This window comes from Macadamia integrifolia, chromosome 6 (genome assembly GCF_013358625.1).
Source record: "Macadamia integrifolia cultivar HAES 741 chromosome 6, SCU_Mint_v3, whole genome shotgun sequence".
Taxonomy (NCBI): Eukaryota; Viridiplantae; Streptophyta; class Magnoliopsida; order Proteales; family Proteaceae; genus Macadamia; species Macadamia integrifolia.
Genome location: NC_056562.1, coordinates 35,860,818 through 35,884,743, shown reverse-complemented (window position 1 = coordinate 35,884,743; position 23,926 = coordinate 35,860,818). Strand labels below are relative to the sequence as shown.

The following is a 23,926-nucleotide window of genomic DNA, read 5'->3' as shown; positions in this document are numbered from 1 at the left end:
TTTTGCCTCTGTTTTTGCTAAATTAAGAGAAGTTTTCCCCATCGATGAAAAGGAGATGGTTTGAGCAAGTGGCACAGGGGAGTCCACGAATGAGGTATGACAAAATAGTTTCGTATGTAGGACAATAGCAAGGTCATTTTAATTAGAGGTGTAAGTTTGGCCTTAATGGCCTGAACCCATCTTAACCCGCATTGAGCCCGAACAAGGCCTGCGCTAAGATTTTTTACCATGAGAGTAGGTTAGGGTTGAAAAACACCGACCTTAGGTCAGGGTTGAGACCTAGGTCTAGCCCAGCTTTGATTTTAACCATGATTTATATAATATAATTTAGAGCTAACAACATATCCTTTTATTCAGAACAATGAAATTTGGGTAATTGATTCTTATAAACATCTATTATTGTGCTATACTTCATAATTTTAATTGTGTATTTATCTTCTTCTTCTGCCAATCAAAATTAACCCGACCATAAAAAAAATCATGGCAAATAGGACCAATCCAGTCTAACCTGGCCCAATCATGATCAATTAAAATCGAATTGGATTGGCTTGAGCCCGACAGAGTTGAGCATAGTTTGAGTTTTGGGACCTAGGGTTGGGTCCCCTTGTATTTTAACCTATTCCAAGAAGAAATTAGGATTTCCATATATATATATATATATATTTTAATTATAATTAAAGTGATTCACTGTTTTCTCTCCTCCCCAAAACAAAAGGCAAACGTTTTCTTTTCACATGAAAAACGGGAGAGATAGGAAAATGGAAGGACTCGCCAAGGCAACGTTCTGAAAAATTTTTTTTTTTTTGGTGATTAGGGTGGGTTTGGGCATTGGGGATTTGGGTTTAAAAGGTCATACATTCACATATTCAATAATATGAGCCACGCAAAAAAGCTGAGCCTGTTGCTGTTGAGCTAATAGATATGTCATTGATTGGACAAGAATGTCAAATAACATGTACAATAAATAAATAAATAATATATATTTATATATATATATATATATATATATATAAGTGTTATTCGTTGGGTCTGAGTGCACAAATTGTTTGATTAACTTTTAGGTAAGACACTGCTTTTAGGTTGAGTAGTTCTTGCATCAGCGTGAAGGCTAAAGAGAGAATGTATATGGGTAACCACACTTATAGGGTTTTTACATTTCATAGCGGTGGCGGTGTCATTTCGCACCCCCTTATCATTTAGGCATAGGGACCACGTGACTAAAAAACATTTTTTTCCTCATAAATAAAATTGGGAAGCATTCTCCACTATCCAATATGGAAAAATCTCCCACACGAGTGGTGCCGACAATGGTAAAATAGATACAGGATCTATATGGTAAGGATGAGAGAGAGAGAAGCCGACTACACTAAAGTCATGGGAATCTTTTTCCAAAATAATTTTCATTGATAGTATCATGTATTTCCTCCATGGCACCTGCCTCCAAGGTCCATCATGTGGTCCTATATTTTGACATACTATCTCTCTCATCTTAACATGAAATAACCTTATAACCCTCCTATGCATGAAACTGTTACACACCTTTATTAGTGCGCTCCCTATGCTGCTTGTTTAGTGGATTCTTTTTCAACTACTTTTATCATCATCTACTCGTATTTGTAACATAAGCATATTTTAAAATGGGGAGAGTTGTTATAATGCCCGTATGCAAATTACAGGTAATGTAAGGGATGGGTGACCAATCCGAAAATAGGGGATTTCAAGGAGAGAAAAAATATGTGAAACCCACCATTTATGCTTCTTGGTGTGTGGATTCATTCACATAGGCATCGTGCGAATCTTTTACCCTTTAAGAATTTGATTCAAATATTTTGGCGTTGTGGCAAATTTGTTTTCGTGGACTGTTTTTAGGGTAGATATTAAGGCCCAGGCCTGGTGCTTTAAGGCCTCTGTCCAGTCTTAGGGATATCTAACCAAGCCCATGACTCCAAGCCCGGCGGGTTTGTGGTTAGGCTAAGCCCAGAAGAGAAATAACCTTACCCTAGCCTACAAATGTTATGGCTTAGCCCAAATTTTTAACTCGGGTATGCAATTTTACCTCATCAAGTATTAGGGTTTTTTTTTTTTTTTTTCCTACCCTGGGAATTTGGAGGCTAAGGCTGTGTTTGATATACATATCGATAATATATTCGAAGAAATCATACAAAACAAAGTCTTAGTCTTTTACCTATGATTTTAAACATCTGGACTTATTATTGATTTAGTGTATATTTGTCATCGCATCTTATAAACCTCAATATTTTTGTGGGTCCCTAGCACTCTATCCTGAATATCTCAACTCTAAATTGTGATTAAAGAGAAAGAACTATACTTCTAAACTTTGAGAGCGAATAGAATTTGCATATTGGATTTTTTGAAATTAAACCTACTTTTGATATGATTTCTTAAAATACATTATCAACCTATATTGCACACGTTGAAAAGGTTCTCTCTTCACCATGGTCACAAGTAGTTTTTTTTTTTTTTTTGTTACTACAGGATTACAGCTATACAAATCGACAAATTACACTAGGACACTATCTTTGGTAAAAATAAGACAATACATTTCTTAAAGTGTATCCAACACAAAATATTCGAATTACATAAATCAAACAATCACATAATGGAATTGAGCCAAGAAGTCCTACGCACTAAGGACAACACCCTTCGGATGACGAAAAAAATCCTTTGCCACTAGTGCGGCAAGGATTCGATAGCCGACATGACATCGGGGCATGTGCCGATATTGTCTCGATCGTTCAATACTCACCACACGACTGCATCTGCGGTAGAAGATCATCATCCTCCGGATGAGGGAGTCAACCAAGTTGTATCATCGTACTAAGTTATCGTTATTATACCTAAAACCATGCATGCAGCCACACCAAACATATTCCTTCTTTCCAATATTTTATAATTTCTACCAAGAACATGTGAAAAATGTTTGATTTCTATTGGGTTTTCCTTATAACCGAAGTACAGCATTGTCTGCCAATTTCATGTGAGAGGTACAGCAGCGGCCACATCTTCACAATCTTTTCCTCCACCTACTTAGCTTCCTTTGCTTAACAAAACTTTGCGCTCTCTTCATTACTATGAAGGATAAGTTTAATTAATTAATAAAGCCTCTCCATTGTTAGATAAAAAAAGAGAGAGCAAACAAAAGAGTGGAGGCACGAGAATCCTAATTTCGGACCCAAAACTTATTCTTATAATTAATTTATAAAATTAAACAAAAAAAATTATGCAGTCAAGCTTACTCACCCTCACCCAAGACTTTTTTTTGGGGTGTGTTAAAAGAGTCTAGCTTACTCACCGAAGACTCTTAACTGGTCAGATACGCAAGTAGAAAATGTGGCACATTAAGAACCACTTAAATTTGGAAGTGAAGAAAAAAATAGGACGCCCTTGTTATATATGCACTTATGCGTGCTATATACATGTAGTCATGAGTGTCAATTCCAACCCCGATCAAGTCCAATCGAAAAAATTTGAGATTGGCTTACCAATTTATTAAACATATTGCGCTGAAGCTCAAGTATTCGATTGTTTTTAGTACAAGGGTACTATCTGAATGGCGTTTAATTGGTTAATAGTCGGACTTAGCACGATATATTTAAAGTTCATTTAGAGTCTGCTTAGAGTTTGTTCATAATAGGTTTACTTGGCTTGACCAATTTAAAAACCGTTTAGAGCATGTTTATAGCTTGGTTAAGGATTAAATATGTTGTCTGACCATTTAAGGTTTGTTTGACATGATTATATGTACTCCGTTAAAGATCAGTACTTTTTTTTTTTATTTGGTAACGTTAAAGATCAGTACTCAACTGATCATTTATAAATAGGACCATGTCTACCTATAAGGAAAGATACATAAATGGGTCAATCAGGGTGCAAAGATCCTAAATTAGAAAAACCTGATTAGCCCAACTAAAATCAACCTGGCCCGATTAATTGACACCACCACATATAGTCCTTCCTCTACCCACCCCACAGCACAAAGAGAGAGAGAGAGAGAGAGAGAGAGAGAGAGAGAGTAATCGGAATCGGAATTGGAATCATTTTTCATGGATTTTGCATTTGATTCAATGGGAATCGATAGAATCGGTTGAAATCAGTCAGAATCATGGTTTAAAGTATCGGTCTTGTATCGTCCATATCAGACATATTAGATACTGATCCTCGATCCCTAACAGATCTGGATCGGTTATCTGTATCATTTCAGGGGTAAAATAGTAATAAATTAATACTTTTTAAAAAAATCAAAGACAAAACTGATCGATACCCACCAATCCTTGGTCAGAATTGACCATAATTAGTTTGAACTTAAACTTAAAGAACAAATCGGCAGATCCAAAGCAGTTGGAATCGGAATTTGGATAAGTCAATCTGATCTCGATTCCATTTGGGTTTATAAACCCAGAATTGGGACCCAGATGATTCCCTTCCGTCAATTTTGATTTGATCGGAATCCACAATCTGATTTCAATTAAGAAAGCTATCTGGTCATGGATCTAATCAATCTCAGTCAATTCCAATTAGGATCGGATCCAAATCAACCTGAATTAGTCTGAGTTTTCAATCCTCGGATTCCTTAAACAGTGGTTCTCCAAAACCCAGTCCACTAATTCGATCCGATTTTTAAAACTATGATAAAGATTAAATAAGTTTTAAAACTTGGGATCAATCACGGTCAAAACCAATCTAATACTCGTGCATACTCATCTGACTTGAATTGGCGTAGACCATATCAGACACATTTACTTCTACTTTTAATTTTAAAAAAAAAATTATTATTATTATTAAATTTTTTGACAGTTACGCCTTAATTTGTATTTTGATGGAACTGGTCAAAATTGAGAATTGATCAAGACCAATAAAAATCCAATCGAATCAATAATGATCGATTTGATGTACTTTGCTTTTAGTAAATTCAATCAGAGACCGACAAACTCCTTATTTCAAAAATACCCGACCCGACCCAAATCCACCACCTCACTCGATGAAATCAAAATAAGAGATCAATTCTCCATCAACCACCTCTTGGAGTTGTTTATTTTCTACCAACCCCTTCCATATCAATCTATAAAGTTTAATCCCAATTGTTATAATTTGTTAGGGAAAGAAAATGAAATTAATTTTAAATTAGAAGAAAGTTTTCCACAATTATGAGAGAAGAAAAATCAACTATAAGATTATTCTTTCCTATTAGTTGAAGATGAGGGAACATAGTGTGAATTATTCTTATTGGAAAACAAAAAAAAGAGTTATTACTTTCGAGAGTTCTTTCGTTTTTAAATATATTCTTTATTTTTAGGGTAATTTACAGCACCATCCCCTGGAGAATGTCAGTACTATAAGAACACCCCCCTATCTTTTACCAAATTAGACTCAGACTCCTACCGTCAATCTTTGTTAATGAATATACCTTATATGCTGATGTCAACTATTTTATTTTATTTTAAATACCAAAATACCCTTAGAAGTACCTAAAATGCCCATTTTTAATTGATTTTTTTTACCTTTATCCCAAATCGAGCACTGGCGATCACGGCAGTGGCATCGGCAACCAACAGAAACACCTCAACAAAAGGAGGGCATCGTCGGAGCATGTTCATTAGGGGTGTCAATCAGTCGGTCCGGCTCGGTTTTGATCCGGGTTGAGTCAGTTTCGGTGTGGAAAAGTTGAAACCGAAACCGAACCAATAAGGAAATTCCGATTTCAGTTTGGTTTCGGTTTCGGTGCGGTTTGGTTTCAGTTTGTCTTCGATTTCTTAAATCGATTTGTAATCGGGTTGGTTTTGGTTTTTGGTCCAGTTTGGATTCGACTTTCCATACAAATGTTTACAAAACTATGTAAATTTTGATTTTTTTAATGAATTTTGGAGTGTTTCGGTTTCTTACCGGTTTGGTTTCGGTTTCGGTCCGAGTTTTGAGCCGGTTTCTGTTTGGTTTCGGGTTCATCCGATTTTCGATGCGTTTCGGTTTGGTTTTGGGATTGCAATACTCCAAACCAAACCGACCCAATAAGGCTTCGGTTCGGTTCGGTTCGGTTCGATCCGTGTTGTTATCGGTTTGGTCCAGCTGGTTTTACCGGTTCGATTTAAGAATTGACACCCCTAATGTTCATGATGTTCCTAAAAAGCACCCCTATAATACAGGAGCAATGAGTCCTCTGTCGTCACCCTCAGGCGCGGGCCATGGCCATTTTGGGGAAGGAAACGAGGAATGCAGCTAGTATTTCTCTGGAAAAACAGGCAAGCAGAAGCAAACATTGTCGCTACCACTCCTAGAGAATAAGAAGAACATAGGACTTATTCACAACCATTGCCAGAGAAGAGTAAAAGGAGGAGAATGAAACTTGTGCAACTCCAAACCTGCAAACAATTTCAAAAGTGGTTGTCTCAGTTTCCCCCAAAATATCTTCTTCGTCTGTTCAACCGACCCTTGATGGCCTTCAAACAAGAGAGTGGGAAAAAGTTTAAGAGTCACAGTTCAAAACTATAGAAGCTTAGAATGTCATGTGCTCATGCGTGAGGTAGGGAGGGTTCCAATTGGAATCCACTAAAAAGCATTTAAAATGAATCTAAAAGCTCGTAGGAAAATACGATCTGGGTTGTTGGCGAAAAATTTTCCGTGATTGAAAATCCATGACTATGCATTTGGGTTTTCTTTTTTAGAACACCCAAGTCGGCCTCGAGGTTTAGAGAAAGAGAGTGAATGAGTGACAGGTTCCACTGGAGAAGAAGATGGAATCGTCAGCTGTAACTACTGTTGCGGACAATCACGACTCACGACTCACGACTAACGACTCAGGGAGATGTAACTTAGGTAAAATATGATTTATTATATGTTTTAGTTAAAAGGTTAAAAATATCATTTTAAATCCTTACTTAACGGAGACTGACAGTAGGGGGTCTGAGTTTAATTTGGTAAAAAATAAGGGGTGTTCCTATAATAATAGCAGTCTCCAGAGGGTAGCATTGTAAATTACTGTTATTTTTATTATATTTTGGAGAACTTCCTTGCCATATCAATTACGGCATGGAATTTTGTTTCATCAATTGGGGACCCACGTGGTTAAGAAAGAGAAAAGGCCTGACCACCACAATGGCATGGGATTCCTCCTCCCCTTTTATATTCAAATCTACGTTTTGATTAATTGAGGCCTTTCTACCATTTTTTTTTTTTTTTTTTTTTTTGGGATTGAGGCCTCATTAGTAGGAATGTGAGATTTAAAAAATAAAAAATCGATTACCAAAAATGATGCTGTGGTTAACTCGAAAACTTAATTTACAATAATAAGAAAATAAATACTAACCAAATATAGGAAATAAAGAATCTATTTTGGATTTTAGTAGCAAAGCATGATAGGTTAAAAAAATATATTTGAAAAATTAAAGGGTTGTTTGTATGTAGCCAAGTAGAATATGTAACCATATTTTTGTTGTCCTTATAAGATGATGAGAGGAATTAAAGATGTAAAATCGCAAAAAATCCCCATTCCTCCTTACATCATCTTAACAATCTCAACTCTGAAAAACCTTTTTTTTTTTTAAAGAAAATCAGAATACTTCTGTTAGATACGAAAATCCCAATGCTAAGAAGCAGAGATACTGTATTGATTTTTTAGATGATCGATACTGATCCGATACTGGGAATTATATCCTGCTCTTTTCCCCCTCTTTGCAGAAAATGGAGAAATGAATTGATTAATTCATTGGATCCTAGGTCGGGATTTGACGGAGGTTGAACCCACAGCTTCCGCCTTAATAGGGCGGTGCTCTGACCGATTGAACTACAATACCTGAAAATTAGGTGTATAGCCTAAAAAAAATTATAATTATTCATTGGATTTCGTTCGAATCATTTAGTTTTGCCGCGTTGTAACAGAGACTGTTGTAACAAAAAAAATTAAAATTGGTGTACCTATTCAAGAAAAATCAAGACTCGGGTACACAATTGGACCCGACTCGTCCTATTACTGGAAGCAGTAGAGCACGACTTTGGCGAGTAACGAACGAGTTCGCAGCCATCTACGGGACGAGTTGGGCCTTGGGGAGTGGGAAATGGGGCTCTGGGGTTGGGCTTGAAATTTTTTATTGACTGCGATTGGTCCAGTTCTGGCCAGTCCAAACTAAACCCTTCTGGAACGGATCGATAGAGAAAATATTTAAAAGGCAGATGTTGGTCATCTTATTTGTTTGGCCCTGGGGTACATGGTGTAAGATACCGAAATTGGTCTCTGATTGTCATTAAAAAAATCGATTTTTTTTTTACCTTATTACGTCTTCATCAGTATTGATCTAACGATATAGTATTGGCCGACAATTGGGAGCGGATAGGACTGATATTGATCCAATTCAATTTCTCAAATCATAATTGGGTAAGTCACCATTCATCAGTACCCTTGGAATGCAAATTCCACATGTGCCTCCAGACAATCTCTCCTATATTGATCCGTGTAGACATCATGTGGATGATTCCATTCTTTCAACTACTATTGGTGTGGTGTGTAAATTTTTCCCAACAAAGGCACTGTGGGAAACACAAAAATCCTCCGTGGGGAGGCAATGAGTGGCAATGAGCATTCGATGGCTGAGGTGCATGCCAAAGCCCTCCCAACCATTGGATCCTCACTGCCAGCCATAGAGGATTTGAGTCCTCGTGGAAAAACCTCTCTCATTTTTTATTTATTATTATTATTATTTATTTATTTTTAGTATAGTTCCTATTCATCTAGTTTATGAATCTTTTTTTGTTATACCCATTTATTTTAAAAGTCAATAATTGCCGCTTGGTAGATTGTATATGATTCAACTTTTATGGATAGATAAAATCTATGTCCCCCACTCATAAGAGTTTCACCCCCTCGGTATCTAGGTCAAGGGCTACGCTGTCTTTCAGGATTCCTTTTCTCTTATTTTTAAATAAATTTTGACACATTAAAGCCATAACTATGTTTTTCTAAATCAATCAACGTTTTACACTTTTCAATGTGTTAATATTTATATATATTTTTTTTCGACCAGATTTATGTTAATATTTGAAAATCAACAATATTTGAGGAACTAGGATAACTGAATAATGACAACAATCATCCTATATGTAATATGTGGGAGAATTAGCCAGCGTGACTCATTGGCTTTGACATTGTGTTAGTGACCTTCTTGTTCCTATTATGTAACATGAAAAGAATGTGAAGATATTGAAATTTTTTGAAAGAAAAGGGTCCTACTTTTTTTTTTTTTGGGGGGTAGGGGGGGTGTGGGGGTTGGTGAACGGGTCCTACTTGTCAAATATAACATATATTTGGTTAATGTGCATTTATATTATTTCTTAATCAACGAATATAATGGCAAATATATATAACAAGTCAAGAATTTAAATATTTTGTATCGGACAATGCCAGGTTTTCTCTTGGATTTAATTAACGGGAGGGGAGGGAGGGGAGGGGAGGGGAGGGGAGGGGTTAGAAATAGATTTTGAGAGTGAACGTAGATTTCATGTAAGCCTAGTCCATGATTGAAAAATAATTATTTTATGTAATACTTTATGGGAAAAGGTTCTCTAAGTTGTTGAGGTAGGGTATGCTAGCATCTTTTTGTGTGTCTTTCTCTCCTTCTCACATGAAATGACATTATTGTCTATTAATGTATGATATCATTTGCCGCACCTCATGATCTAAATTGTCTATATAATTGTAGGTGTGAACATGGACAATCAATAAATTCTTTCGTTAGATGTGAAGTGCAATGAAGGAAAGAATATTCTTTCGCAACTTTTGACTATTTACTTCATTTTATGCTTTGTCTAACTATTGCTAACGAAAACTAGACTTTCATCGCTTGGCAATCCACAACATGGAAAGAATTCTCATCAACCCCATATGCAAACATATTACAAATCACCAAGTTTACATCTTTGCTGGGAATTTATCTCTATATTCCATCCATCTACTTGGACTTAGCTTGTTCCAAGTCATGTCACATGTCAAATTTACTCTTAAGACTTTACGTGTGAAAATAATATTTTATGTGAAAATTCTATTATATTCCAATGCATTTATTTTATATTTTACTTCAAAACAAAATTTTTTTATTTTACTAAAAAGAAAAAATTCAGATATTTTACGTGGAAAATAAATGATCCTAAAGAAATTATGAATTGCGGCCAAATTTGGCCTAGATATAAATTTAATGAATGAGAGATTCAATATGAGAGAGAGAGAGAGAGAGAGAGAGCATGGTGATTGCAGGTATTGATATCGATGGTCGTATTGATCATTGTCGATATTGATACCGATACTTTCAATCCATATTTTATCGTATCAGATGCTGGTGATACGAATATTGACTAATACGTGGATACAATACCAATAGTTAAAAACTTTTTATTTTTTATTTTTTTTAAGGTAAAACCAATGGTTAGAATCGTGAGGCAGAGTATATGTTGCACCATAACCCATTGACATTATGTAAGAAATTGTGTCAGCCTCGGCCTTGACCTAACAGAATGGGCCTAACTTGCAATACACAAAGTTGTAAGAGGCTTGGCTTCCATTACAAAGATAAGCCCGGTCCTAAAATTCCCTTACATTACTGGTATGGTAGGATACAGCCTTTTTACAACTGGCTACTCTTATGATGCAAGAGGTGTGGATCCTTGTCAATTATATGTTGGCAAGGATCAACACCCTCACAATTAAGAGTTCATGAGTTCAACTTTCCTTATTGGCATGACATATATAAATGATCTACCATAAAATAGGCCCATTTAAATGTCATAACACATTATAAAGCCATGGGGTCAAAGGTCAACTATATTTGGATTGTACTAGCATGCAACATGTATGCATACAGTAGCTATACATTTTAGCATGCTACATCTATTTACTTGTTTCATACCTTTAGTTTTACAACATAAAGAAGTGGGACCTTTTTGGTTTATACATGTCTATGGTCATGCCTATGGCAATGACCAAAATTTTGTAGATAGGCAAACCCCTAACTAAGTATCCTACTCACATATCAAGTTTTAGTCTTATAGAAGTTTACCACATGGTAAAAATAGATCTTTAAAATCCAAGTCTATAGGAGAGTGCACTTACTAGAATATACATGGGATCACATTAATAAGATAGATACATGTCTATGCAAAAAAGGGTATTTTTCTTGTTTAGTGAATTAACCTTTAAAATTTGATTAGTACCTAATCTAGAATCTAGACTCTAGACCATGACTTCTCTTTCAACAATAGTCATAACAATCGAAATGAATGTGTGGAAACCATTTTCTCAAAAAATAAAAATAAATAATGTTTGATAATAGGGTGTAGGTTTCATCATGCACCTTCTTTCATAATTCATAATGATATGTAACACCCACATTAACACTCTTTTCCATTCTAAGTCAAGTAAATGATATCATTCTTTACACTACCATTAGTATGGCATACATATTCCACGCCACACTAGTGGCATCATGGGAAGAACCATTTCCCAAATATGTGAAATGATATTTGAGCTTAATTAAAGGTCCGGAGTTGACATTCACAAAGGTTTTTTTTTCTTTGGTTGCGTGATTGACCAATCGGAGCGGTGTTCCATGCAGTTGACGAAGCCGTTTGGAGCTACCGTGACCCGGGAGGGAATCAGAAAAGAGGTGAGAAAACCAATTCCATATAAGTCCCAACGTCCCTCTTCCATTTCATCTTGAGTTGGTGTACTCAAATACGAATTCATTTTCCCTTCTTTCAAAGCAAAAGGGAAAATGAAGAGTTAACTAAAGAGCAGAGAAACCAAAAAGAAGCGAAAAGGAATATTACTGTACCGGGACAATATCGTTTGTTTCCGGGGAAAAGAAAAAGAAGTCCCCAGTAACATTGCTCTGTTCCAGTCCTTTTGGAGCTTTTCCCACTTTTCTCTCTCCTTTTCTTCGTTTTCCCACTCATCTCTCTCTCTCGTACTTGCTTAATTGCTTTATCTGAAACCACCTCCGCGTGATCCTGTCCTTTCTAAGAGATTCTTGACGCGTTCGAACTTCTGCAAATCCATTCCTTAAAAGAGCGAGGATCAGTTAATTATTTTGTATATTGAATTGTTTTTTTCCGATTTTGTCTCCAATAATGAGGGGCCTGGCGGGGCATGAACGACGATGGGATTCAGATACGATCACCGGAAACGGATTCAGCGGTGATTCTTCACCGGCGACGGAGGAGTATGTTGAAGTGACTCTTGATTTCAAGGATGATGACACCATCATCCTTCGCAGTGTTGAGCCTGCGGGCGCTATTGAAATCGAGTCCGGGGTTCATACACCGGCAACGATGTCGAGGTCGGGGACGATGAGGCGAAGTGCGTCTACTCGTATCTATCAGTTCTCTCAGGAGTTGAAAGCTGAGGCGGTTTCAAAGGTGAAGCAGTTCTCGCAAAGGTTCTCATGGGGCCATAATAAATCCTTTTCTGCGTCTCAGAATGGCGCCGGATCTGGATTCGATTCTGCTCTTGCAGCTAGGGCTATGCGTCGACAGAGAGCAGAGCTCGATCGGACTAAATCTGGAGCTCATAGAGGTCTTCGAGGACTCCGCTTCATTAGTAACCGCAAAGGTGTGGATGGATGGAATCAAGTGGAAACCAACTTCGAGAAGATGGCTAAAGACGGTTTCCTTCAGCGCTCAGATTTTGGGCAATGCATAGGTTCTCTACCTCTGTTTCTCTCTCTCTGCATTATCTATGTGATGATGATGATAAGGTTTTCTCATTTGTTCTTACATTTTATTGTTTTTTGTTTCAAAAGGATTAAAGGATTCTAAGGAATTTGCTCTGGAGCTGTTCGATGCTCTGAGCCGAAGGCGAAGGTTGAAGACCGATAAAATCAGTAAGGACGAGCTGTACGAGTTTTGGAACCAAATCACAGACGAAAGTTTCGATTCTCGCCTCCAGATCTTCTTCGACATGTACGTATTAAACTAATTAGAGCCAAAAAAGGAGAAGAACAGAATAAAGTATGCAGTCATTATATTATTATTTGCATTAATTGCAGGGTTGACAAGAACGAAGATGGACGAATCGGAGAAGAAGAGGTGAAGGAGGTGTGTAGTCTTTGCTTTCTATGGTTTCTTCTCTCTCTCTCTCTCTCTCTCTTTCATTAGTTCATTATTATCTACAGTGAGTCAAGCTTGGTTGAGTTTTTCTTTCTCCAAGTAACTTGAGATCAAATACTCCACAAGTGGGAAAGATTAAAAAAACGAAGCTCTGACCAAGTGAACATGAATCCAATAATCTATCTCATTTCAAATGGATTTGGTAAACGTAAAAGGACTCGAATGCCAAAACCAACAACTCCAACCTGCCTGTGCGGAATATCTCATTCCCCTTCTTAATCTAAGCTCTCCCCGACGACTTGTCTTCTTTGTTTGCTCTGCCTACTTTCTGCCTACTTCAACTAATAGGCTTTAAAATGTTTTTGTAATTACCGAAAGAATTTTCGGATTTAGAGATTTTCGACAGATAATCTCATGGGATCCTTCATTGTCGTTGGGTGGCAACTCATATCGGATTAAATTCCTGAAAATTAGAAAACTTTTTTGGGATTATGATTTTCATTTAATATAATAGCTTTTGTTTAGAAAAGAAAAAACATTCTAATTCTGTTTTTTAATCTGTTTAATCATTTTGTGGGAAACCTGTAATGCAGATTATCGAACTAAGTGCCTCTGCAAATAAATTGTCGAGACTGAAAGAGCAGGCGGAGGAGTACGCAGCTCTAATCATGGAGGAATTGGATCCAGAAGGGCTTGGCTATATTGAGGTGGGCTCCCTCCCCCTCACTGTTTTTTCGACTTCTTAAGTTACGTTATGGAAACTCCCGAAAGGTTTTGTACTACGGTGTATGAGGAAGAGGAACCTATCGCTCCACGTGGCTACATTTGCCACGTGGCAAAAACAGCCACATCACCTCCCCAATCTGTAGAAAAACCTTTCCTCACCGTCCAAGGAAGATAAAGTTTGACCAGTACTTTTGCTTTCGTCTTGGTTTGTTAACTTGTTCCTAGACTGAGAGACATGGAGTCAATCACGGTGTCGTCTAAAGCTAGCGGAGCTCGCTTACAGGCTTTGAAGAAGTTGATTAAGGGAAGAAATGAAAGATTAGGAACGAGTCACTCACTCTCTTTCTCTCTGTGGTCTACTTTTATTCGGTTAGGGATTGCTTTGCATCTTACCTGCTACTACCTAGCGTGCTTGCTTGTTCCTGATCTGTAAAGGGTCCGTCGGTGGTCTTAGTACTCCAGTGTTTTGATTAGGATTGTGAATTTTTTTTATCAAAACTGAATATTATGGTGACGATGGTCGATGCAGCTGTGGCAACTGGAGACGCTTCTGCTCCAGAAGGACACTTATCTGAATTACAGCCAAGCCTTGAGCTACACGAGCCAGGCATTGAGCCAGAATCTGCAGGGGCTAAGGAGGAGGAGTCCAATCCAGAAATGGCGTACCAAGGCAGGTTACTTCTTGGAGGAGAACTGGAAGAGGATCTGGTTGTTTGTGGTGTGGATTGGGGTCATGGCTGGCCTCTTTGTCTGGAAATGGATTCAATACAAACACAAGGCTGCTTTTCAAGTCATGGGTTATTGCCTTCTCTTTGCCAAGGGTGGTGCCGAGACCATAAAATTGAACATGGCCCTTATCCTGTTTCCGGTTTGCAGAAACACCATAACATGGCTGCGATCCACTTGGCTCTCGAAGATATTCCCCTTCGACGACAATATCAATTTTCACAAGGTAAAACCCCCTTTCTGGATTTTAGATTTTGGATTTTGGAACTTGGATACGCCATTCTGACCCTTTTAATGCCTTTGATTCTCACAGTCAATAGCAGCGGCAATCGTTATCGGTATAATCCTTCATGCCGGTGACCATCTCGCCTGCGATTTCCCTCGGCTAATTGCGTCGTCTCCAGAAGCCTACAACATGTACTTAGCAGGGTACTTCGGTCCGGTTAAGCCCACATATAATCAAATCATGTCACAACTAGAGCCCCTGACCGGAGTTATTATACTGATATTAATGGCAATCGCGATGACACTCGCGACAACTTGGTTCAGACGTAGTAGGCTGCCCAAACCCTTCACCAAGCTGACTGGTTTCAATGCCTTCTGGTATTCCCACCACCTATTCATCATCGTCTATGCTTTACTCATCGTGCACGGCATCTATCTCTACATGGAAACCGTCTGGTATCAAAAGACGGTAAGAGACTAACTACTAAATGCAACATCTTCACCACTACCTCATCCATCTGACGTTTTGTTTTTCTGTATCTTCTAACTTCGCAGACATGGATGTATATAGCCATTCCAGTAATTCTATATGCAGCTGAGAGGACCCTCAGATTCTTCAGATCAGGTTTCTATGCCGTCCGGCTCATTAAGGTAATTATAAAGCATACTGTGGTACATTACAATCACGAATTTCCATTTAAGACATGAACCCACATCTTGATTTGTTCTTTGATTTAATGAACAACTAGGTTGCTCTTTATCCTGGCAAAGTCCTGACCTTGCAAATGACCAAGCCTTCCCAATTCCGTTACAAGAGTGGACAATACATGTTCGTCCAGTGCCCAGCTGTTTCTCCATTCGAGTGGTAAGTGAGGAATCACCTCTGCAATTTTCAATTATCGTAAAAGGATTGATTACAAGAATTGGTGTTTCTACACAGGCATCCATTTTCAATTACCTCATCACCTGGAGATGATTACTTGAGCGTCCACATTAGGCAGTTGGGTGATTGGACAAATGAGCTCAGGAGGGTCTTTGAAAAGGTTTGCGAAGCTCCAGCTCCTGCATCTGGTAAAAGTGGGCTTCTTAGAGCTGACGAATCCACTAGTAAAACGTACACATCTACTCTTTGATTTGAGTTACCTTTGGAATTTTCTATCAGTTCTTCCCCGTTCTTACATGAATTCTTCTGACTTTATAGTCTTCCAAAGATCATGATCGATGGGCCTTACGGAGCTCCTGCTCAGGACTACAAAAAATATGATGTTCTTCTCCTTGCTGGGCAAGGAATTGGTGCAACACCATTCATCAGTATTTTGAAAGATTTGCTCAACAACATATTTAAAGCAGAGGATCAGGTAATCAAAATGAAAATGTAGTTACAGTTCTGTCAATCTTGATCCAATTTTTTATTGGAAAATAAAATAGTCTAGAATTTGTCTACCTTGAATTGAAATTTCTAGGAAGAAGAACTGACATTATTAATCACCGTATGTTTAACATTTCAGAAAGCGGGCCACGGAAGATCAGATCATCACAAGGCAATAAGAACTACTAATGCATATTTCTATTGGGTAACCAGGGAACAAGGTTCCTTTGACTGGTTCAAGGGCGTGATGAATGAAGTTGCTGATTTGGATGACAGGGTACAATTAGATAAAATGAAATACATGTTCTGATTTGAGTCTAATCTTATAAACTAAATTGATTCTTAATTCATTTTATACTTTCGGATTTCAGGGTGTGATTGAATTGCACAACTACTTAACAAGTGTGTATGAGGAAGGAGATGCTCGTTCCACCCTTATCACAATGGTTCAAGCCCTCAACCATGCCAAGAATGGAGTAGACATTGTGTCCGGAACAAAAGTTAGCTTCTTTCTTCTTTCTACTTCTTTTTACACTCTTGGTGTACATCCACAACATCATTTACTAACTGAATCAATTTCAGGTTCGAACCCATTTCGCAAGGCCTAAATGGAGGCAGATCTTCTCTAGAATCCGTTCAAAGCACCCTAACGCTACCGTTGGTGAGTTATTTCTCCATCTCCAACTTTGGTTTCTTCTTGTGTGTGTGTGTGAAGATGAACAACTCTGTTAATTATAATGTTTGATTACTTGAGCAGGGGTCTTCTACTGTGGAGCTGCAGTCTTGGCTAAAGAACTGAAGAAGCTCTGCTTTGAGTTCAACCAGAAAGACTCTACTAGGTTCGAATTCCATATGGAGCACTTCTGAGGTGTCTGGCTTGTGTTGCTTCCTCTCCTTCACTTCCATCTCCTCCAGCTTTTGTAGAAAGATACGTGTGAGAAAGAAAAAAAAAAGAAAAAAAAATGGCAAAATAAAGCTAATACAATAAAGGGTAAAGGTGAAAATCTTATTGTCCCGATAATGGTGACAAATCCATTATAAACATGGTTCATATTTTGCCACATGGAAAGATGATGTGGAAAATGTAATTATGCAATTTCAGAGAAATGGTATGGTTTAGTCATCCAAATTTAATCATGTTATCGTTCATGTAATGGTATACCTTCCTATGTATGTCAGTACGCGTGGTTGTAGTTCATACAATTTTTTTTACAACCTTTCTAAATTACATTAATAGATTGTTGTCATGTGACAAAATTTTAATTTCGCTGAAACTTGACTTGTTGAATGGATAACAATTGGGTCTTCATGTTTGTGAAGTTTCAGCCATATTGAGTTAATATAATGCATAATTGTTACAAAAAATATGGGATAGGCTATAAATGTTATTATAAGGCTAGGCATTTCATGACAAAAAAATATCACTAGCTAGAATGGATCGATCACCTATATGTGGGCAATATGGGTATGGTGACAAGTCTGGTGTAACATGGACAATATGATTGTCAAGCTTGGTATAATCAACACAAGAGGGTAATTGGGTTTTTTCAAATCTAAGCTGTGTTTGGATGATAGGGAGTGCCAAATGTACAAGGTTTTCTTTTTCAAAAACACAAATTTTTTTTTATGACTACTTAAGATTTGTCCAAAAAAAAACAATTTTAAAAAATAAATAAACATAGAAACCTATCTAATCACGTAGGCCTTACACCCAGATATGGTGATGCCCAAAATTACCATTCTATTCCTGGTGAAATCAAAAGTCTCCTTTAAATTAATGTCTTCATGCATGTTGTCATTAGCCTTCTGTTGCCTTGTGCGAGTTAACCCATAGGTGTCAGGACCATGCAATTCACTTGCCCTTCAAACAAAAAGGGAACGGGCTAAGTCCAAAGTTTAGTGTTTTTTTTTTTTTTTGAAAAGATTCCAGAGTCCTCACAGGTGGAGACAGAAAGAGAGCCCAAGTGTTTGATGACGAATTGGGGTGGGCCCATGGGGTACATCCCTGATCCTTCAAATAAATTGGTAAGTATTAGGTAACATATGGTGCTGCCAATTGTTTTCTTTGCCTCACATCATTTCTTCTTAATGGGAGTCAGTATACTGTAATGGAACGCGGGCCCAAGAGAATCCTTCTAGAAAGTGGGTCCCTTCCCTGATCTCGTGCTTAATTTTGACTTTTGATGCTGTAAACCTATGATCGATTAATTGATCATAACATAGTAAAAATGGGCACGGTAAAACAAAAGAAAAAGAAATGGACGATACGAATTTTGAAGAGTAAAATATTTTTCAAATGATACAGTCAAATAACAGAGAATGGTAAAAAACAAAAAACGGATGATACATATTTTAAACGTGTAGATTTCAAGTAAACGGGAATAAAAAAATAATGGTTTACTCATATAAATTAAAGAATTATTATATGAATATTTACATCTAGTATTCAAAACAACTATAATATCTAACATTAATATCTATGCATCCCATGTTTCAATATAAGTTTTAAAACATATCATTGAATATCATCCAACACTAATTCTAAATTCATACACCACACATGCACAAAGTCTTATTGAGTAATATGACTAAGTTATGGTGTTGTTCACTGTTGTCAATATGATCAACACACTCTCGAAGTGATATGTGTTTAGTTAGAGTTAGGAGTCATCACTTTAGAAATATTTTCAGTAAATATCTCAGTTTATAGCTCAATTTTGAGGTCCGTGAATTGAATTTGAGTTGAAGGTAATATCATAAGAAATATAATTCATTGTGTTAATTTCAAGTTGGTGAAAGAATCAGGTCAATTAGAGTTTGGGAGAGAGATATATGGTCAATTAAGTAAACATTATGTTCAAAAATCAAGTCTTAAAAAACGCAATGAAACGGAAATGTGTTTTAAATGTGTTTAGAACGGGAATGCTTGAGTTTGCCATTTTTTTTAAAGTATCTTTGAGAAGCATACGGTAAAACGTGTTTTAAATGGTAAAAAATGGAAATGTGTTTAAAACGGATGTTTTTGTTCCGTTTTAAACACGTTTTTGCTAACAATGGAATCATACATAAGGTTTTACTTCACGATACCAGGGGCAGTATCGGCATGGTTTAGTGCACGGCATTGGGTCAAGTATCGGTTAGGTATTTTTACAATATGATCTGGATCAATTGTATTGGATAAATTTACCCTTAATTTTCTTTAAAAAATGATTTTCTTTTTACTGTTTTATCTCTTGTTTGTGCTGTTTCACAGGCATGATATCGAGATCTCCAGATCGGTGACTAATGAGAGCAATATGTATTGCCCTGACATGGGTGATGCCATACTGATACTCCAAACCATGAGTATCGCCATACTGGATCAATTAAATCGATTAAGAATACAGATTGGCCCGATCCCAAAAGTATTAAAAGGCCATTTATTTGGCCAAGGACAGAAGCTACATAGGGCCATAGCCCATAAGTATGACCCCTTGAGAGGCTTTTGGCCGGATGGTAATCATTGCAAACACCTCTAAAAAGCCCAAATCTGGCCCAGTTAAGTTTTTGAGGGTTTTAATTTTTTGTGGCGGTTTCTTCAATTATTTATGAGTACGAGAATCCTATCCACTTGTGTGAAGACATCTAAGGGGATGTGATCTTTTCATACTTACCAATATCAGGATGTAGAGCTACGCATGTGGGCATAGTTTTTTTCTCTTTTATTTGTCGGCAAAAGAATCCTACCCAGTAGAAAACACTAGAATGCAGGACTAATAAAAGGGTAAACACCTACGCCAATGTGGTTTTTTCGTGTCTCTTGTCTCTGTGGGGCATTACCTACGCCAACAAGACAAGATTTCCTTGCATTTTTTTTACAAAATTTTGAAATTTTGGCCTTCTACTGATTTGATTACCTTGGAATTAGCTCCGGAACTTAAGGATTCTAGAGAAACTGTTCTATCCAAATTCTGTGATATCATGAATAGGAAAGGAGAAAAAAATCTATGATATGGTAAATGTGTGACATGTGTTTATGACTTGGCATGGGTATTCTTTAAATAAGTTTTTTATTTTTTGTTGAAATTGATGACCACATTACTTTTCTTTTTTTAAACCAACAGAAATGATCCGTCATCTCCCTCTCTCTCTCTTGAATCCTTAAATTTAAGGAATGAGAAAGAGATAGACACAAGGATACAATTATTTAAAAGAAAAATTAATAAAAGTAGTGATAAAATTTTCAATCAAAGACGATCCGCAAAATCCCAATACTGATTACTAAATCCATACCCTTAACCCATGCAAATACCCAAAGAAGAAAAAAAAAACCCCATAGCAAGTAATGGACATCAAATGGTAGGACAGTAGAAGAAAATCCAAAACCCTTCTGCAAGTAATGACTTTGAATTGATTATTTGGACTGACTGCAAGAAAAATCACATCTGTGTGAATAAAAAACATCTTTGTGGAATGGCCGACTTAGTTCAAAAAACATATTTGCACACCAAGGGAAAACAATTCATATACGTTCGTGGTAGGAACCTACCTACTCTAATTCTCACACGTTCACAATTCTTTTATCAAGTGGATAATGATGTGGCATTCGGACCATTGATAGATAGATCATAGCCTAGATTAATTATGTGTCAAGTACCAGAACATAATTCAATCAAGGGGGAAGGTTTCTTACAAAAGTAGTGTAAGAAAGAATCTACACGCTACACAATGAGAGGTTGACAAATAGTGTCAACTATATATATGAGGTCCATATAATTGTAACAGGAGAGAAAGTGTCAGTATGAATCTCATTATGGATAGTGGTTCCTCTCCCTTGCGAGTAACCACCCCAACCCATCTAACATCATCCACAAGATATGGTCCCCACTCTCCAAAGGTTGCTCCCACACCCTATGAATGGTGTAAGATTGAATGTGGTGATTCCCCGCGAGTGAGGTGATCTGGACACCAAATATTTATTATGTGAGAAGGTTATAAAGAAATCTGTACAAAGGTAGCATAACAATCTTTTTTGCTTCAATCAAATGCTATTCTATATCTTAACATACTTCCCCCAAGTATATTAATGCATATAGGATTCTTCGATCACATCTGTATATTCTTTGATAACATTGGATTTTCAGTACTCAAATTTGCCGCATGGCAAACTCCAATAGGTTTGAAACCTTATGACTGGGCATGCATCATAGGAATAGAAATCTACTTCGACCCATTTCAATTACATGAGAGTGTAAGTTGTCGACATTTAAAAATGAGTGTGTAAGAAAGATTTTTGCCACGGGCATGGAGGAGCTGAGTACCCACATCTCTCTCTCTCTCTCTCTCTCTCTCTTATTTTATTATTATTTTTAATTTTTTGAAAAGAGAAGCTCCTACAATCTTACGAAGAAAACTCAAAGAAAATAAATATTTCGTCCATCCAACAATGAGATTCAAACTTCCATTAGAGAAGGAAAGAAAAAGGGAATTCTAACTTGAAAAAATAAAGGAAGAAATCAGATGCATGGGATCTAACGAAATTTTGGGTTGAAGAGTAAAGATGTCAAAGGTGATGGAGCCCATGAAATATACAGGTTTCACTTTCATGCATTCAAGTCATTTTAAACCCAAGACCTTCTTTCACTCTTGGGTCAGCAAAATGACAACTTTGATTAAACCCAAAAATTCAAAGTAAGAGTTAATTACGTATTGGTTCGTCTTAAGAATGAAATGCCCCTATAGCTGCATTACAACTAGGGGTGTCAATTGGATGGTTTGGTTCGGTTTCGATCGGGTTGAATCGATTTCGGTCTAAGAATAAGGAAGATCAAAACCAATCCATTAATAAATTTTGGTTTCCGGTCGATTTCGATTTCGGTCCGATTTGATTTCAATTTATCTTGGTTTTTCAATATCGGATTAATACCAGTTTAGATCGGTTTATTATTGGGCTTGAACCATAATGAAATCTTACATATATAACCTATAGTGATAAGATTTGACGAAAAAACACTTTAAAATTTTTTTTATGATTATGATTAAATCATGGTTTGTCGTTGTAAGAGAACTAATATTGAAACTAATGGATAACAAATTACTAAGAAGATAACTAATATTGAAATCACAAACAAACCCTATTATCCCTAATCATTCATTTAACTATCCAACTAGTTTTGTATAGAGAACAAGGAAATCAATGGAAGCATTATTACAATTTACAAATCAATTTCTCTATTCATAACCTAATATTAAATGATTTGTAACAATTCCTCTTACAATAAATTTTTTTTCTCACTAATATTGTGAAAAAATGGATAGTCAATTCACCAATTTATAATATCATAATTATTTATTTTTTTATCGGTTTCATTCGGTTTGGTTATTGGTCGGTTTAATTTGGACCGATTTTCAACCGGTCCTAACATACCTCAGTCCAAAATAAATCCAATAAGGATCGGTTTGGTTCGGTTCAGATTTTATCGATTCGAGCTAGTTTTTGATACCCCTACTTACAACATGTAATTTTCTTTTGATCATATTTTATTTTAGGGGAATTTACTATCACTCCCCTACACTTGGCCTATATTTACAAAAATTCCCCTATGTTTTACTTTTTTGTTGATACTCTTCTGCTTTTTTATTTTTACATCTCTTCCTCCCATGCTCATTTTAAATACCCAGATTACACTTCCTTTTCACTTGTAACCTATTATATTTTTTCAAATTGATTGGTTTAAAACATGGATTGAACCAAACTACTTACAACTTTTGTCTCATCTAATCATCAAGGATATTGACATAGCTGATTTGTCCTTAAAGACATTATTTATTATTATTATTATTATTTTTTATTTCATCTCATCCAATCATCAGAGATGTTGTTTATTTATTTATTTATTTATTTTATTATTATTATTATTATTATTATTATTATTATTATTATTATTATTATTATTATTATTATTATTTTATCTCATCCATCATCGCAAATTTAGCAATCTATTTTTTTATGGGTATTAGATTGTTATCGGTCTCAACCAATCTAAGGATTAAAAAAATTAAAAAACGTGTGGTACTCGATTGGAACATATGATATCAATATAGATATTGATCGGATACAAGATTATTCTTTTTTGAATTTACAATATCCTTGATGATTGGATGAGACAAAACATGTTAGTGGTTTGGTTCAAACCATGTTTCGAACCAATCACTTTGAAAAAAAATGTAATAGGAATAAGTAAAAAGAAAGGGTAACTTGGATATTTAAAAAGAGCAGGGGAGAAAGAGATGTAAAAATCAAAAAGCATGTGAGTATCAGTAAAAAAGTAAAAGGTAGGGGAGTGATAGTAAATTCTCCTTTATTTTATATTAAATTTATATTTTTTTCATCTTTGTCTTATTATTTTATATCTACATGTTCAAAATGACAAAATTTTACCCTCATTGAAGAAAAAAAAATGGTAAAATTAAATATTATATAACATACAACATCTAGCAAGACACATGGTCGATCTCCATGGACGAGGTGGAGGATCTATATTCTATATGAGAAGGTGTTTGCTATCAGGATACGTGGCCCCAGTGCCAATGTGGGCGGAGACCAATGGAATCACGAGCATTGGCATCCTAAGGGAGGGACAGAGGTGGTCATTTCACTTCCTGTCTAATTCAATTAAACAACTTGGAATTGGAACAAAAAAAGGGAATTAAAGAACAAGGAAGTTGGGAAGGAGTAATAGGTCAGCAAGTCTCAAGAGTCAAAAAGTCAAAGGCAACGCCGTGATAACTCCTCTAGTT

At 36.4% G+C, this 23,926-nt stretch overlaps 1 protein-coding gene across 1 annotated transcript; it reads left to right on the top strand.

The window, feature by feature from the left end:
- Positions 1–11,820: 11,820 nt before the first annotated feature.
- On the top strand, positions 11,821–17,394 carry LOC122080703 (respiratory burst oxidase homolog protein A-like). Its single transcript, XM_042647522.1, has 14 exons — positions 11,821–12,694; positions 12,795–12,954; positions 13,041–13,089; positions 13,695–13,808; positions 14,357–14,779; positions 14,867–15,247; positions 15,334–15,429; positions 15,528–15,643; positions 15,719–15,892; positions 15,980–16,136; positions 16,287–16,424; positions 16,519–16,647; positions 16,730–16,808; positions 16,905–17,394. Exons 1-14 carry the CDS (start codon positions 12,124–12,126, stop codon positions 17,012–17,014), a joined length of 2,697 nt encoding a protein of 898 aa, XP_042503456.1. The 5' UTR covers positions 11,821–12,123; the 3' UTR covers positions 17,015–17,394.
- The last annotated feature ends 6,532 nt before the right edge of the window (positions 17,395–23,926 follow it).

Coding starts and splice junctions, on each gene's coding strand:
- LOC122080703 (XM_042647522.1), top strand. CDS start 12,124: ATGAGGGGCCTGGCGGGGCATGAACGACGATGGGATTCAGATACGATC. Junction 13,809..14,356: donor AAGGGCTTGGCTATATTGAG/GTGGGCTCCCTC, acceptor TGGTCGATGCAG/CTGTGGCAACTGGAGACGCT. Junction 15,893..15,979: donor GACGAATCCACTAGTAAAAC/GTACACATCTAC, acceptor CTGACTTTATAG/TCTTCCAAAGATCATGATCG.